Below are 16897 nucleotides of genomic sequence, written 5' to 3' on the forward strand. Positions count from 1 at the left end.
GCTTTCTGGTGGTTAATTGGAGATGAGTCTCATGGCCTTTGTTGCCCAGGGCTGGTTTCTAACTGTCATCATCAGATCTCAGCCTCCTGAGTAGCTAGGATTACAGGCATGAGCCACCAACACCTGACTAAAACACCATTGACTTTTAATGCCTGCATTGAGCTGATACTTCAGTTGTGCACTGGAGATACAAAGCCAAATCTCTCTCTTACTAGGCCTGGTACATAGTGGTCAAGACAGGCTTGTGGACAAATGGAAATTTCAGAGGGAAAACTTCATCAGCAATACATGGCCAAGGAAGAGATAGGGCTGAGAAAGAGGAAGAAGCTCAGCTTGACCGGAAGTAGGGTTGAGGTAATTTCCTGGAGGTACTGATTGAAGCCCTGGGTGGATGCCCAGTGTTGGTTAATGTTCAGCCACAACTTGATTGGCCAAGATTACATAAAAGGATGTCACTTGTTTATTCTGTGGACTCCTTGCCCCTAGCTCTTGCCTTCAAAACAAAAGTCTTTCTGTTAAAATCAGAGAGCTGCCCTCACAAGGTGCTTTCCGTTCAGAAATAATCTGATTCTAGTCACCCTAAATTAATAGTGACTCACAACTCAAAGCTGGTTAGAGCTGAGGAAATTGGAGAGAATGGTGGATGGAGAAGTTCAACTCTTAAATGGGAAAAGGCAGGTAGGAATTAATATTTCTAAGGACCTAAGACAAAGTAGGGTCTTCAATTACATATTACTTGCTTAATTCCCTAGCTGCCCACAGTGGTTTTCTTTTATGAGAGTAGGGCCTGGGTGTGGTGGTGCCTGCCTGTAATCTCAATATTCACAATTTAAGACTCAAAATATTCAAGAGATGTGAGCAGGATTATGCAGTTAAGTAGGAAATAGTATCAAAACTCAAGGTATAGCTTTAATTCCAAAACTCATACCAGGCAATCTCCCAAATACATCTTTACACAGGTCCCTATTCCTTCCTTTTCTAATATCAAACTGTGCCACTTACAAAGTTGTTAATACTTTTCTAAGTGAATGCTATTGTCAACATTGCCCAAATGGTATATCTTTTTAATATTTTTTATTGTAATTAATAAAAGGGTTACATGATATTTGCCAGATAGAAGGTGCATTAATTCACATACATTGATACCCTTTCACATGTCTTGGTACCCATTACCCTCCCCCCCACCAAATGGTATATCTTAAACACTAATGAGAAACACAGGAATCTTTCAACATGTCATAGATGGTTCACATTCATAGCTCTCTTCTCTCTGTGATATGTTTATGTATTTATTATCCACTTTCTCTTGGAAAGTCATTCTTGGGAATGGCTTTGGCCAGTAGAATACAATTCTAAGTGGAGTGTAGAGACAGTCTTGGGTCCCTGACATACTTAGATAAGTCAGCTGGGACCACCTGAGATGAAGCCATGCTAGATAAGACAGTCTTTAGTCAGTTTGTTTCATGCTTCAATAATTCATTTACATTATCTGAAAGTAATTTTCCAAATTTTATCATTTCAATGGCTAAAGCAATTAATTTGGGCTGTCCTTAGGAGAGCTATTTTTCTCCCTTAATCGTTTAGAAACATCCTCTATTTTACTTCCTGTCTTTTCTCTTTATTGATAACTCACTTGTTTTGATGGAATATATCCTTTAGGAGTTGAGAATGGCTGAGGAAGCTGAGAGACTGTGAATATGTGAAATGTCTTCACTTTTTAATCCTTTGTGATTTAGCTACATTAAAGTTCTGGCTTGGAAATAATTGCCTCAGGGCTTCTGAAGTCATGGTTTCATGGCCTTGTTTTTTCCAATGTTGCTGTGGAGAAGTCCAATGCTATTTTGATATTCTTCCCTTTTCTTTCTCATTTTTATTTTATTTGTTTTTGGAAACAGTCTCTCTATACCTAAGGCTGGGCTCACAGTCTTGCATTTGCCTCCTAAGGTAGGGTTATACCAGTCCTTATTTTTATCCTCTATATGATGTTTATTTTTCCTTTCTAAAAACTTATAGGATCATCTTTTTGTCCGAAGTGTTAAAAAAAAAATTAGCTACTGTGACAGTGTGGTCCTGTTTTGTCCATTTTACTCAATATTTTTTTTGACCCTTAGTCAGGTTATCCAGTTTCTTAAATTCTAGGAAATTTTCTTGATTAATTTATTTTGCTCTACTTTCTATGTATCTTATCACTTGAAACTTAGGTTGCCTAGGCTGAATACCAATCTTTTTAATATATTTCCCTTTGTCAAGTAGACACTTTTTTGTTGTTGTTGTTGTTTTTGTTGAACTCTGGGCCTGAGCGCTGTCCCTGAGCTCTTCAGCTCAAGGATACCGCTCTACCATTTGAGCCACAGCACCATTTCCAATACATTTCCCTTTGTTTTCATTTTTTCATATATGTGCTGTTTCCAGGAACAGATCTTGACCCTTATCTGTCATACTTTCCCTTGAGTTTATTTTTTTTATTAAAGAATTTATTAACATTGATTTTTTACATCATATTTTAAATGACAAGTTTAACAAACAAGTGTTCAAGAAGGGAATCTCTATTTATTACAATCACTGGGACTTAGAATTTAGAACTTAATCAAAATTAGGCTAAGAGTTTGTATGTCATAGAAACATATTAATTTAAGAAATAAAACATTATGTCTAAAGAGTCATAGTGAGTTTATTTTTTTTAAACCTGCACTTCCATGTTTAAACAACAAAGAACTACCTCTTAAAGCATTCTCTGAATGTTGTTTTCCTGTTATGGGGTCAAGAGGAGGGGATTCCACATCCCTCCTGCTGGGGATTCCACGTCCCACCAGAGTCCACCACACAGAGACAGTCTCATATAAAAAGGTGAATTTATTGGGGAAGTAGATGGAGAACTGACCAGCCAGGGACACAGTGCAGACTCCGGAGCTGACACTGTGACCCCGAGCAGCCCTCACTGTTGGGTTTTTAAGGGCCAAAGCCAAGCGGTCAAGCCTGGCCGGACACAGGTGGTTGATGGGATTGTTACATACACAGAAGGGTCACATAGCCAGCTGCAGCCACACAAGCAGGTAGCCAATAGGGTTACAGCCTAGTGTTTGAATTTACTTATCACCTTAGTTGGAATTGGCACTCAAATTGGAAAGGTCTCCACACAAAGCCGGCCCACCCCCACCCAATCGGATATCCCTCCTTATGGGGGTGGGGAGAAGGTCAAGGTTGCCCCTCCCTAGAAGGGCAAAGGTGGCTGGGCTGTACCAGATATCCCTCCTCATGGGGAGGGGGGAGAGGTCAAGGTGGCTGGGCTGTGCCATTGTTGACCTTCCACAATGGGGCTGGTGGGGGGGGACTCTTAGGCATTCTGGATGGCCCTGGTCCCTGCTCCCCTTAACACTCCCTGCTCCCCTCAACAATCTGAGCATTATATTCTTGCTTCATATCCTGCCTCTTATCTTACTGAGACTAGTTCTTTTTTCAAAAAAGATTTCTGTGAATTATCAGTATCTCTTCTAAGTTCTCGCACACTTGCTTTAGTCACTGTCTTTAATATTAAGTGCTTTCTGCAAATGCCAGGTATCTATGATTCTCACTGGTGTTGACAGTGAGCCACAGATAGCCATGGAGAGTCCTGATGGGAATTGGGATTCAATCTTTCCTGTGAATTCCTAGGCCATTTCCTTAGGCCACTACCAAGTTAGCATTTTCAGGGGTTTCTGTGAGGCTGATACAATTCCCAGAAAGACTAATTTTTTGCCTGGAGGACATAGGACTGGTGGCTGTCATTCTAAAAACCCAAAGCAAGGGGAGATCCAAAGAGTCTTCTTATGAGTGCTTCCATTATTTCGGTGTAACATTTAATATCAACTGTGTGAGTCTTCAAACAGGGACTCTGTTTTTCTCTCCCTGGAAACATCCCTCTGTCTTCAGTGAAGACTGAGAACTCAACTCCACAGAGTAGGAAAAGAGCTTGAAGTCCTTATTACTTCTTAGATTTAAAGCCTCTCCTTATCATAGCCCTACTTTCCTCTTCACTTCCTGAGCCTTTTAGGGAATTCTACTGTAGAAACTTAGTTGTTTCTTAACTTCCCTTACTGCACTTCTAAATTGGCTCAGAGGTTTATCAATGAACCATTATATCCCACCTTCAAAATTTGACTGCTGTGGTCTCTTCTTCCAGTTTCTTCCACATGACTGACTTATTCCTTCTGAGAACAACCCTTCATGGCTCAGTTGTTGGAGGGGGGAGAGTGAAGATTTCTTGCAGGCCCAGAAGTTCTTATATCACAATTGGCATCATCCCCTCCAGCACCATCATACTTACACAGTCTTTCTTCCCCTATGTTGTTGGGCTCCCTTTATCCCAATATCTCTTGAAGCTAGAGCATATGGCTTCATCATTCAGATCTGAGAGCCCCATCCAAGACTACTATAAGTCTATTACAAGAATTTCTATTCCTTATCATTTTCAGTAATTAGTTGGGCTACCACTTCATGGCAAGTAATAACAGAGATTTTTAAGTTCCATGGAGAAATGGAGAAGAAGAAAGTGTTCTTGCAGTAGCATTCAGTCCCAGTGGCAGGGACAGCACAGGTAATCTATTGGGGGGAAAAAGTCAGGCGAGCCATACTTATGTACCCACTTTCTTGTGTCTGCCCATCCTTCAAGTCTTTCCCAAGACCACAGGAAAAATGCAATAATCATGTCTTCACTCCTTCCAGACTAGGACAAATAGAAGCTTTAGGATGAGTACTGAGACCAAGAGTGTGGTCTAAGTGAACGCCTACTGTTTTGCAGCTTTTCTTTTCAGAAGAAATGAGTGTGAGGTTTCAAGTAACCTCAACAGCATTTGATTTTTGTTTTTCTGTAACCTAGATGGCCATATAATCATTGTTCTGTCCCTTGCCACCTCCCATCTCCCTTAAATTAGAGACTCTTGAGTCCATTTCCTTCCGTCGTTTAATGTTAGCCTTTAAAAAATATTTAAGTCTAGGGCCGGGAGTTTGGCCTAGTGGTTAAAGTGCTTGCCTAGCATGCACGACGACCCAGGTTCGATTCCTCGGTACCACATACATAGAAAAAAAAAAAAGCCGGAAGTGGTACTGAGGCTCAAGTGGTAGAGCTCTAGCCTTGAGAAAGTCCAAGGACAGTGCTCAGACCCTGAGCTCAAGCCCAGGACTGGCAAAAAAAAAAAAAAAGCAAAATAAAGCAAAACAAAAACAAAACAAAAAAAATATTTAAGTCTAATCCATCCTTTCAACAGAGCAACCTACACATCATTCTTTTCTAATTATTATTGGTCCACCAATATAGAAAAAAAAGAGAAGGAGATTTCTGAAAAATCAAAGTAACAATAGCAATGGTCATAGCACATACAGGCTATTCTTTGGAAAGACAACATGAAGGACTTATATAAAGGACTGTGGCATAAAAGTATATAGCTTCTTTTATTCTTGTTATCAAATCTGCTTCTCTCTTTTAGAGACTTTCCCCTCTTCTACTGCCCTGTGGCAGCAGGATTGAACACATGCTACTTGCAAAATCAATCCTTGGCATTATAGATCTCCATGTCAAACTTTTTGAGTTTCTGCTAGAAACATACATTTAGTCAGGCTACACCATAAAAATACCATAGTCGTACATTTTATGAACTTGAAGGGGCATTATGTCTCATTTGATTTTTCACCCAGAGCAAATGTAAGGAAAGTTCTTAGGATACATGGAGGATTTACAGCTTCAGGGAAAATGATCCCTTAACTCTCAGGTTGCTTTGCAAAACAATTCAGTGCAGACCCATTTCTTTTTCTCTTTTAAAAAAAAAATGTCTTTTATTTTTTTAGTACTGGGGATTGAACCCAGGACATTGCACTTGCTAGGCAAACCCTTTGCCACTGAACTACCTCCCAGGCCCCCCCCCCACCGGCCCCCATTTCTTCTATATAGGACTGAGTTTAATAACTTAAACCAAATTCCATGGCAAGTTACTAGTAGGAATGACAGATAGTCATTTGTTGATGATTATATTAGATAATCTCTCCTAACCTAAGCTAATAGGACTATCAAGAACAGCAGGGTGAAAGTCCTTAACTGTGAGATCTGCCTGACTTTCCAGGTGCTCCAGAGAAGCTGGAGGATAGGTAGAACTTGAGATAGCCCACTTGGTATAGTCAGGTTAAAAAGCCTGAGGAGCCTGTCTGGAGAAGGGCAGACACAGGAAGTTCTTAGAAGGAACATTTTTAATGTTCAGTAGGAGAAACAGTAGAAGGGTCTGATGTACATTTACTTTCCACTTAAAAAAGAAAAAGAAAACCAGGTAACTGAATATGAAACTGGTCAGCAGCCTTTCCCAAAGTAGAGAAAAGAGATTTTTCTTTCTTAAAAAGATCATAGTATGGGGTCCCGGAATTTGGCCTAGTGGTAGAGTGCTTACCTAGCATGCACGAAGCCCTGGGCTCAATTCCTTGGTACCACATACATAGAAAAAAAGCGGGAAGTGGTATTGTGGCTCAAGTGGTAGAGCTCTAACCTTGAGAAAAGTCTAAGGACATTGCTCAGGCCATGAGTTCAACCCTCACATCTGGCAAAAAAAAATAAATAAATAAAAGATCATAGTATGGGTGGAGAGGCGGCAACAGAGGGACAGAGGATAGAAGGTAGGTTGGAAGAACAGGGACTGTGGAAGAGTGTGGAACATTTATATTTTTCCTTTAAATATGCCCTTCAGATCTCCTTTTTGAACAAGCCCAAACCTGATGATTTAGGTGGGAGGTTTTTTTTTTTTCCTGTTTTTTGACTTGAGAAATATTAAGCACTTAGGTTTCATCCAGAAGCCCTTGTTTTATAGATTACAAGTAGCCTTTAGACGTCCCAGCACCAATTGAACTGCTTGACTAATGAAGATGCCACCAAGGATTTTGAAGGAAAATAGGAAGTTAGATGGTAAAGCCATGATTCTCTAGCCATAAACCTCCTTATCTTATGACAATAGTACAATAGTGGGAAGCCCTGTGACTTTTGATTACCTTCTCCAGCAACTTATCATGTGCAGCAATGCACTGGAGAGAGGCAAGTGGCTTATTAACTGGGAACTAAGACAACCATACAAGTAGTCAAACAGGATCCATACTGCATTCTCCCTCATCAAGTATGGCTAATCAGTTGCCCTTTGATGATGGTGTCATTCCTGTTGGTATCTTCTTTAACTATAAGATGTCCAATGGCATTTCCCTGTTGCTGTAAGTCACAACAAAGGGTCAGTGTCTATGATATGGGATCTCAGAAGTGGTAGGCCATACAAATTTAATGTGACTTTCAAAGCTCTTCAAGGGAGAAAAAGAGCGGCCATTAAAACACCTTCCACTCGAACTTCTGAACAAGAACAGGGAAAAAAAAAAGCAACAAAGCCTTTGAACAGTCTTAAAAAGATGATAGTACTTTTTTCTTCATCTTTGGTGAGATTTGGCTACATAAGCCTGAGTGTGGTATGGGGACTCAAACATGAGTGGAACTCATTCTCATGAACTATGGACAGCTAGATTTCACTGGTTTCGAAAGTTGAAGGATCACAGCACAAGGAGTTACAATGGAAGACATACAGATGTTTATTATGAATCAGGTTAAACCTTTTTATGCCTCTGACAACCTAAAAATCATATATTGATCAAAGGGCTTTCAGAGCTTAATATTTCAAAAAACACAGATAAATAGCTTACTACAGATAAATAGCTTCACCTTTTGGGTGTCTCCCAGATGCATCTGAAAATTTCCAGGAGTGCCTAAAAGAGGGGTTGTGTCACCTGTACACTCTGATCCCACACCCCACTGGAAAGCAATGTCCAGGGATTGGGCTGCTGGAGAGGCAATATGGACCCATTCAAATTTCCTCCCCGGGATCAATCCTTCTTAGTTTTGGGGAACTTAGCCTCCTTAACAGGAGGCTGTGACCTAAAAGGTAGAGTAGGGAGATGGCTGGTTTCAGGAACACATACGTGTAGCATTTGTTAGAAGGCATTCTTAGCATACCTCAAAGGGAGCAAGGCATCCAGGTAGGAACTGGAAAAGTCAAATTCATGTGGATAACTCTTTGAGCTCTCATTTCAGAGAGCAATGCTATTTCCTTTTTTTTTTTTTTTAATAAATTGGAACTGGCTTAAAAAAAAAAACACAAGAAAACAAAAAAGAGTAGAAAATTTTATGCTAAAAAAATTTCCCCAATAAAACAATCAGTAGCACATTGCATCTGTTAAGTGTCCCAGCTCCCTATAATGGTTCTTTTTTTTTTTCATCTCCAACTGTGTTTTCTTTCCAAAATAATGGCAGAGATGTTACACCCCAACCTTCACGTCCGAATTCTGCAGGTTCTGTGTCTCATCAGTTGTTGTACACTGATCTTGGGTCTCTGATGACTCCTTGTTAACCAAATGCACCATTTCCTGAGACTTGCTGGCATCTCCGTTGAGTCCACTTGGCTTTCTGTCCTCCACTGTCCCATTACCATTGTTGATCACCAGCTTTTTCTTCTGTCCACACCTGTGAGTTAAAAAAAAAATCCTATGAGAAAGGGTATAGTGACATCATCCTGACCATCACCATCAATATCCTTTTCTGTGTATGTGGTACCAAGGTCTTGAACCCAGGGCTTTGTGCATGCTAGGCAAGCACTCTACCACTAGGCCATGCTCCCAACCCTTGCACCATTGTCCTTCATATGTTCCAAGCAGACACCTTGTATAGTACCTAACTGACTCATAACAATCAGCTCTTGTGTAATCAAGGTATTTGTACCAGGAGGGGGAAGCATAGCATCTGGGAACTTGTGAAATATGGATTTTCAGCCCCACTCCAGATGGAATGAATCAGAAAACTCTAAGAGTAGGGCCCATGATCTGAGGTTAAACAAGTTTCAGAAGGCACATGATTGAGTTCAAGAGTCAGTGATCACAAGTCTGGGAATCCAGTGCTGATATTATCTCCCTACTATAGGCAAAGAAACTTTGGGCACTAGAACATCCAATAATACTCTTCAGTTATTCAACAGGCAATAAAAATGTCAAGATTCAAACCCTGGTCTGTCTGACCAGCTTCTTATTCTCTTTCTACCATACTGAGCAGTGGAAATATTTGCTTCCTGTAAGCACTTTGGCAATTCTTGAAGACTGAGATAAACCATTCACCATGAGGATTATAAATCATTCTGACCTGTGTATTCAACAAAGTCCCACAACTTCCTCTCTTAGTCAATACTTTGTCAGTATTATTCTCTCACAGACAGAAAAGAATAAAACAACATTGTTCTGGAAAGGGGAAGCCATATTGATCTTTCCATACCATTGGTAAACTTTTGTAGAACTTTGATATAGGATGTTAACAACGTAACACATCTTAGTCACTTAGCTGCTTCAAGGTTTGTCAGTAACTTTATGTAAGATTCAAATACAGAAAGAAGGTCTTCCAAAATGGATTATGATTTTGATCTCATCCTTCAATATCCTGATAGGATAGAGTTTGTTTACTTCTTCCAACCTGACACAATACTTCTTATTTCCTATAACATGAGCACCTCTATGTACATAGCAGTTAGATTACTCGGAATGAAAGCCAAGTCACACAACTTAACTACAAGTGAGCTGCGGAAGGTGGAATGTGAACCATCATTCGTCACCTCTTTTTGAATTCTAAACACTGTATAAATAATTCTTAAGTTGACAATCTTTACAATAATCCTACAAGGAAGATACCATTCCATTTTGCATCTAATGGAAACTGAGGCCTGTAGAGAAAGTGAATAGCTTGCTTGAGGTCACACAGGAGATAAGAATGACAGAGTTCATATTCAGATCCTAGAGCTCTAGGACCAAAAACTCGGGAAGGCCCTGTCCAATTCTAGCAATGCTTTGGATCATCTGGAGGTTTGGAAATGGTTTGAAGCTGGTATTGCTCACTTGGCTGCTGGGTATTTGGAGTTGTATAGACAAAGCCTCTATTATTCATAGTTATGGGCCAGTCCCTGTAAGATTGCCAAAGCAATAAACTTGAAGCTCTTGTTTGGAGAAGTAGAAATTACACGACCTCAACAGGAGGTAGATCCTGTATCCTCTGGCACAGGTTGGGAGAAAGGTAGAAGAAATGATGCTTGAATTATGGAGTAAATTTATGTGTGCTGTAAATGTTGATGAAGCCTCAATAGAAAGCAGGGTGCAGAGACAAGGAGAGGACTGTATAAAACTTGATTTTGAGACCTTACAGTTGTGTGACCTGGGACGACTCATTTCACTTTTCTGGCATGCAGTTTCTGCACAGGTAAAATTGGGCTATTAAGAGTATCAGTCTCAAATCTGGCACTAGTGGCTCCCACCTGTAAACCTAGCTATTTAGGAGGCTGAGATCTGAGGAACAGAGTTCAAAGCTGGCCTGAGATGAAAAAAAAATCTGTGACATTCTTATCTTTAAGCAGCAACACGCTGAAAGTGGAGCTGTGGCTCAAAGTGGTGGAACACCAGCCTGAGTACAGAAAGCTAAAGGACAGTGCCCAGGTCCTGGTACTGGTGCATGCAGATGTGAACACATGCGCACTCAGACACACATTATATATACAGACATATTTTATGCTTACAAATATGTGTGTGTAAAAATGTTTTATATGCTACATTATATATACATACATATATGCATATATATATATATATACACGTGTGTGTGTGTGTGTATGTGTGTGTGTCCCAAAGCTTGGATTTTTACTGGTTTCCTTCAGTTGTTTCCACTTTCCTTGTGAGATGCACTATGACGATGACCTAAAAGGCTTGAAATAGAATACTATTCATATTCAACCTCTCAGATGAAGCCTGTGTTCTTTGGAGGAAAATTGCCTAATTAAAGTAATTCCTATTTGCCTACCCACTAGAGTGGTTGAGGTGTGGGATGAAAGATTGTGGAAAAGTGATTTGTAAGCATAAAAATGTGTCTGTGCATGCAGGCGAGGCAGGGATTAATGTTATTAATCTAAATGAAGCTGATTTTGCAAGTGGAGAACACTAGACCTATAGGATGTAGAAATATTGCACTTGACCTCTGGGTTACCCATTTCCCTCTGGATTTCTACATCTCCCTTTTCTGAGTTCTTTCAAGTGAATGGGATGATTCTCTTCCATAACTATCCACTAAGGAGTGCTGTAGGCATTTGGTAAGGACCTGAATTTTTTTTTTCTCTTTTCTTATTTTTGGTAGTGGGAATCTAACTCAGGATGTTGCACTTATGAGGCATACACATTGTCACTGAGCTACATCCCAACCTCCTAAAAAATAAATTCTGGGCTGGGAATATGGCTTAGGGTAGAGTGTTTGCCTAGCATACATGAAGCCGTGGGTTCAATTCCTCAGTACCACATAAACAAAAGGCCAAAAGTGGTGCTGTGGCTCAAGGGGTATGGCGTTAGCCTTGAGCAAAAGAAGCTTAGGAACAGTGCCCAGGCCCTGCGTTCAAACCCTAGGACTGGGGGGGGGGGGAAAGCCTTCCCTTTTCTGGCAAGGTCCTGGTGTGTTTTCTCCTATCCAGATACATTACATACAATTTCCAAGGAGAAGGCATCTGAACCAATTGACTTCCAAAACAACTCACTGTTAAGGAGAGTGAACCAAGTACAGTTTGCATTGGGATGCTGTAATTCAAGGAGTCTGGTTTCACAAAGAACATCAAGGAAAGCTATTATGGATTAGGAAAAGGGTAGGAAGAGCTGAAGAGGTAATGGCACTGTTTCCTACTCCATCAGCATCTTTAAGATGCAGAGACGGGAAGAGCCCTTCCTCATGAAAACCCTGGACTAAACCTCTTATTAACATCAACATCAACGTAATTGCAATGGCAGGCACTGAGTATGTCCTCAACAAATAGTAGGTGACTGGATGGAATTTAGCAGGCAGAACACTGCCACTCAACCTCAAGATTATTTAAGGGAAGGGACATCTTTGCATTTTTTTTTCTCTGCTTCCCTGCCAATCCTGGTAAGCAGAGAGCCATACACAAGCAGTTTGCTAAATAAGCGAACTCCTTTTGGAGGCCTCATTTTCAACCAAACTTTCTTTGATGAACATAGGATCCTGAAACTCTCTTAAATGGAAGGCTCAAAGCAGAAAGGCCCCCAGCCCTTTAAAAGGATTAGGGATGGGCTGTCAGCTTTAGGAACACAGTATGTATAAAGGGGCTTATGCAGCCTTTAACCACTCTTTAGCTGCTTGGCAAATCTGTTTTCAATTATCAAATCAGGACACAGTAATTTATGGTGTCCAAACAGCTACTTTCACAGTGAGGTACTCCCTGTACTGGATCCTGCCTGTCTCTGTTTGCCTGTTGCCAGGGTAACTGATGGTCTTGGAAGGAGGCGGAGGTAGGCCAAGAGGCCCCTTCTTTGTTGCTGAGGAGACAGGGAGCCATGTGGGAGCTAAGTAGCCACAATGCACAGGCTCCAACTTCTCCTGGGGACAACTGAGATGCTTCCAGAAAGCTTCCTACACCAACAACATAGGAGCCAGTTGTTTTTGTGGTGGCATGTATGAAGCTTACAGACAGCACGGACACACTGCAGGACCTGGAACACTGCTGACTTGAAAGAATAGGAAGTTCACATTTAATTGAGCAAAAGTAATCCAAGGGAAAACAAGGAAGTTGAAGGGAAATACAAAGACCTTTGTAATTCACGGTATTTAAATTCAACTTAAAAAAGAAAGAAAGAAAGAAAAAGATCTCTTTCCAGTTAGTCCTTAGAAGCCCAGAGGAGGTCTCTAGACGTTTTTGCTTTTTTATGTGATTAACTGTCATAATTGATACTATTTATTATGCTCTAAAAGGCAGAAATAGTACCACAGTGATTTGAAGTTAACATACCATGTTCATTATTAAGAGCCAGTGTAAAAAACAGCATTATTTGGTTTCTACAGACCATTAGAGAAGACTGTTAAAGCTGGGCTCAGCACTGGAATTAGTAGTTCGTTGCTTTCAAAAAGCCAAACAAAGGATCTGCAATTCTCTCAGAGGATTCAGAGGAACAGTAAAGGTGCCTTTACTTGGAAATAAAACTCTTACCTTAGTAGACTACTTCTTAGTAGTCTCAAGGGTCATTTACAAATAGTTACTGTGCATGTGCTCAGAGAAAAATAATCCATCTAAGCTCTGGACTAGGAGTAGTCCAGTTAACATTCATGCCTTCTGCTGCTACAAGGTTCATTTCCCTTCACTTTTCTCCATGTACAATTATTTCTAGAACCTAGTCACGGCTCGATGAGTTACGTTGAATCACAGAAGAATCTGTGTAAATGCTGAGTCTTGGTTGAGGTAGGGAGAGATGGGGGCTTTTAAGGAGACAAAAACAGCCTTCTTGCTAAGTTCTAGGAAGCTGTCTTTATTTGCTTTTCTAAGGAAGATTCTTCTTTTTTTTTTTTCTGTAGCCCTCCCTGTGATGAATTTTTGCCCTAGGATATAATATGAATTCTTCCAGAAAATCTAAAATAATGTCACGACAACAAACAAAACACAAAATTAAACTTGCTTCTGGTAAGGCCTCTAGAAGGATCCATGAGCCTCAGGCTAAAGAGGATGACCCGGCCTGAGTCTTTATACAACACAAAAGCACTCAGTAAATATTTGTTTAATGAATCAAGGAATGAATTTATACTTTATGTGCCTTCCAGGTGAGACATTTCCTTATCTTATCAGGAAGAGACTAAAAGAGATTAACCCTGAAAAAATTAAGAACTACTTTAAAGTAAGGGTCTAAAGAATTATAGATGTGACCCAGCTCTGAAAAATGAGACAGAAAAGGGTTTTGTTGTTGTTTGTTTTTTAAACAAATCCTTGGGGACTTATTAGAACACAGACTCTGATACAGGAAGTTTAGGGTCAAATCTAAGATACCCACATGTCTGGCAAGTTCCTTGGGACTAGAGCTGCAACTTATGAGAGCCACACTGAGAAGTAAGGAGATAAAACCTGTTGAATGATTCCCTTCAAAGTTGAAGGCTACAAGAGAGCTTCCTCTTACCTTCGTCGACTGTTGACAGCAATGCAAACAGCAAGAATCAAAGCCAGGGCGAGGAGGGATGCCAGGATGATGAGCCACTCTGTTGTGAGAGAATCAAAGGACATATGTGAGTTTCAGACATTGACTTTGTAAAAGCAGAGTGCAACTAAACAAATGACCCGCACCACCTATGAACCACAATCAGCACAAGAAGCCTGACAGAAAAGTCAAGCCAATGGGTAGAGCAAGCTACAGGAGCAGTTTTGCTGTGGGTATTTGTCCAACAAATCTCTAGTCATCGATCAGGATTTTCAAGTACTGCCAGGAGAAACATGTTTCCAGAATTGTGTTGGATGACTTGTGGAGGCTTGTAGATGTCTTTGGTGCAATATTATTAAATAGATTAAAGGGAACTTATGCTTCTCTTGAAGGAAATATCCCTTTCCTATATATTATATAAGAGCATTTGCTCTATATTTTGTTATACATAGAACCTCAAAATTAGCTGTGAAGATGTTGATGACTGGGTTATTTATAACAATAAAAGTCAGAGACAATCTACTATTCCATGGTAAAAGACTGATTAGATAAGTTAGGATATCTTTACTGTATTAAAAACTATAACTCAAAAGAAAATATGGAATGATATGGAAAGCTGTGGTCAACCAGCAGGAAATATTGACCAAATAGCATGCATGGAATATTGCCATTTTTTCTAAAAAAAAAAAAAAAACATATCACGTCTAAAAGGTGAGTGTGTATATCTGTGTGCGTGATTCAAAATGGTAGCATAGTGTTTCTGGATGGTGACCGATAGTAACAAATTTGTATCTCCAAAAAGAATCTCTGTAATAATTAGGTATCACTTATTGATGAATGAAATGATTTCCACATTTTAAAGTTCAGCTTTCAGAATAAAATACAATTTGGCAAGTTGGTTAATACAGTGGTACATGCAAACTATATAATGGACCAGGGTTTGTGAAAGAAGGTGAAAAGTTATTTGTTGTGCACTTCTTTTTGGAAATTTTGTTTTCCTCCTTCTTCTGGCTAGGGATAAGCTTCAGCTCACCTGAAGAAGGAGAGGCTGACAGGAAGTACCTTTCCTCCTCACAGCGCTGGGCCGTCCCACATTCCCTCTCAGTAGAGTTGGAAGAATCCGCCTGCCTGGTTATAGCTAAAGTGTCCTTGGCTGTCCTTCCCTGGCCAAACCAGGGCATAGTCTCTATGTTACTGTATGTGGGGCAAGTTGAAGAAAGGGAGTATGGCCCACCCATGGTCTTCTCTTTCCCCAAAGGAAGCTGTTCCGGAGATCTTTGAAGAAGGAAGATTTAAAAGGGCAATTTTCTCCCCCAGGGGGTAATCTTTCCTTTGTGTAATCTTTCTCTACAAGTGCTCAGTTTTGACCTCCAACTCAAATGACATTGTGTTAGATGCCTGGATTCTTGTTACTCAGGTGAGCCAAATGTCTCAGTCTCTCACCACACACATAATAGTTTCTAGACTATTTCTTCTGGTTGAATCGATAATCTACCCAGCATATAGCTTCTCCTCATCTACAGTGTGAACAGCAAATGTTCTTCCTATTGGCCCCAGAAATGAAAGGAAAACTGGGCTCAAATGGGAAGTACTGGGGACCACATGGAGTCTTCTGGGGACCACTCATTTGGGATGGAAGTTTTAGTAACTAACATAGTCTTTCTCTGAAACAGTGCAGGCACAGACTTCAATGGGAGTTCAGTTTGATCCTTTCTTAAGAACATACACAATGCATCAAACTTGCAAATGGGAGCCATTATACTCAAGGGGTGGGATTTTAGGAGATGGTGCATTTGATTGTGTCTCTCCTGATCCTTTCTGGAACATTATGAGAAACTTAGTTTAAACATCCCTTTTTGTATTTCATACTTTGAAACTCACCTGGAATTTGAGGCTTCCTTATAGGACCAGAGGTTGTGTTCACTCCACCTTCTTGACTCCCACTTGAGGCTCCTAAGGTAAATAACAAGGTTTGGAATGCACACCGGTGATCCCTTCCAAAGCCGCATACCAGCCCACCTCCAATGCCTACAACACTGAGAAGCCATTTATAGACACAGTAACAGACGTGTATAAAGTATTAAGTAACAGATAGCACTTCTGCCCTTTCCTCAAAGTTCAGTGTGACTAACATGAGTACTGGGAATGTTAGGTTTTGTCAGGGAACAAGAGAATTCTTAGGAACAAATGCCTTGATTCTAGAGTTGGTCAATCCTGGGTCCTAGACCTACAGCTGCCTCTTGGTAGCAATGTGTACTGGATCAACTGACCTGTCTAAGTCTCAGCTTTCTCACTTATAAAATAGCAGCTGAGGAGCTAGGAGCATGGCCTAGTGGTGGAGTGCTTGCCTAGCCTGTAAAAAACTCTGGGTTTGATTCCTCAGTACCACATACAGAGAAAAAGCCAGAAGTGGAGCTGTGCTCCAGTGGCAGAGCTCTAGCCTTGAGCAAAAAATGCCCAAGGATAGTGCCCAGGCCCTGAGTACAAGCCCCAGGACTGGAAAAAAAAAAAAAAAAGTGGATGATAGAACTCATCATTACAGTGTTGTTTTCTATGTTTAGTTTAGGCCTTCCTGGGAGCTTGCTAGCAGCACAAAGTCTCAGGCTTCACTCCAAACCTATAGAAGCAGCATCTTCATCTTTGTGTGATCCCTAAGATATTCCTATGCTGCAGGAAGCCCAAAGTCCCTCTAAAGATCACATTTCATAGCCACATAAAATCAACAGGAACACTATTTTTTTAAATCACCTAACACACTTGGATCTGACAATTAAAAAAAAGGAAATAAACAAAAAGCCCCAAACTGGAAGGAAGTATTGCAAGATTGAGAAGTCAAAACCCTTAGTGGCTTATCAGAATGAGGAAAAAG

At 40.4% G+C, this 16897-nt stretch overlaps 1 protein-coding gene across 2 annotated transcripts in view; it reads right to left on the reverse strand.

Moving 5' to 3' along the window:
* Positions 1 to 8157: 8157 nt before the first annotated feature.
* Cd44 (CD44 molecule (IN blood group)) overlaps positions 8158 to 16897 on the reverse strand; it is an 82621-nt gene continuing 73881 nt past the window's right edge. For both annotated transcript variants that reach the window (XM_090347888.1, XM_090347886.1), the window contains 3 exons: positions 15910 to 15981; positions 14011 to 14089; positions 8158 to 8509 (listed from right to left, as the gene is read on the reverse strand). In XM_090347888.1, coding sequence (XP_090204014.1) covers positions 8305 to 8509; positions 14011 to 14089; positions 15910 to 15981 — 356 coding nt within the window. In that variant the 3' untranslated portion in view covers positions 8158 to 8304. The remainder of the gene's footprint in view (positions 8510 to 14010; positions 14090 to 15909; positions 15982 to 16897) is intronic.

The sequence above is a fragment of the Megascapheus bottae genome, chromosome 16 (genome assembly GCF_031878675.1).
Source record: "Megascapheus bottae isolate mThoBot1 chromosome 16, mThoBot2.hap1, whole genome shotgun sequence".
Taxonomy (NCBI): domain Eukaryota; kingdom Metazoa; phylum Chordata; class Mammalia; order Rodentia; family Geomyidae; genus Megascapheus; species Megascapheus bottae.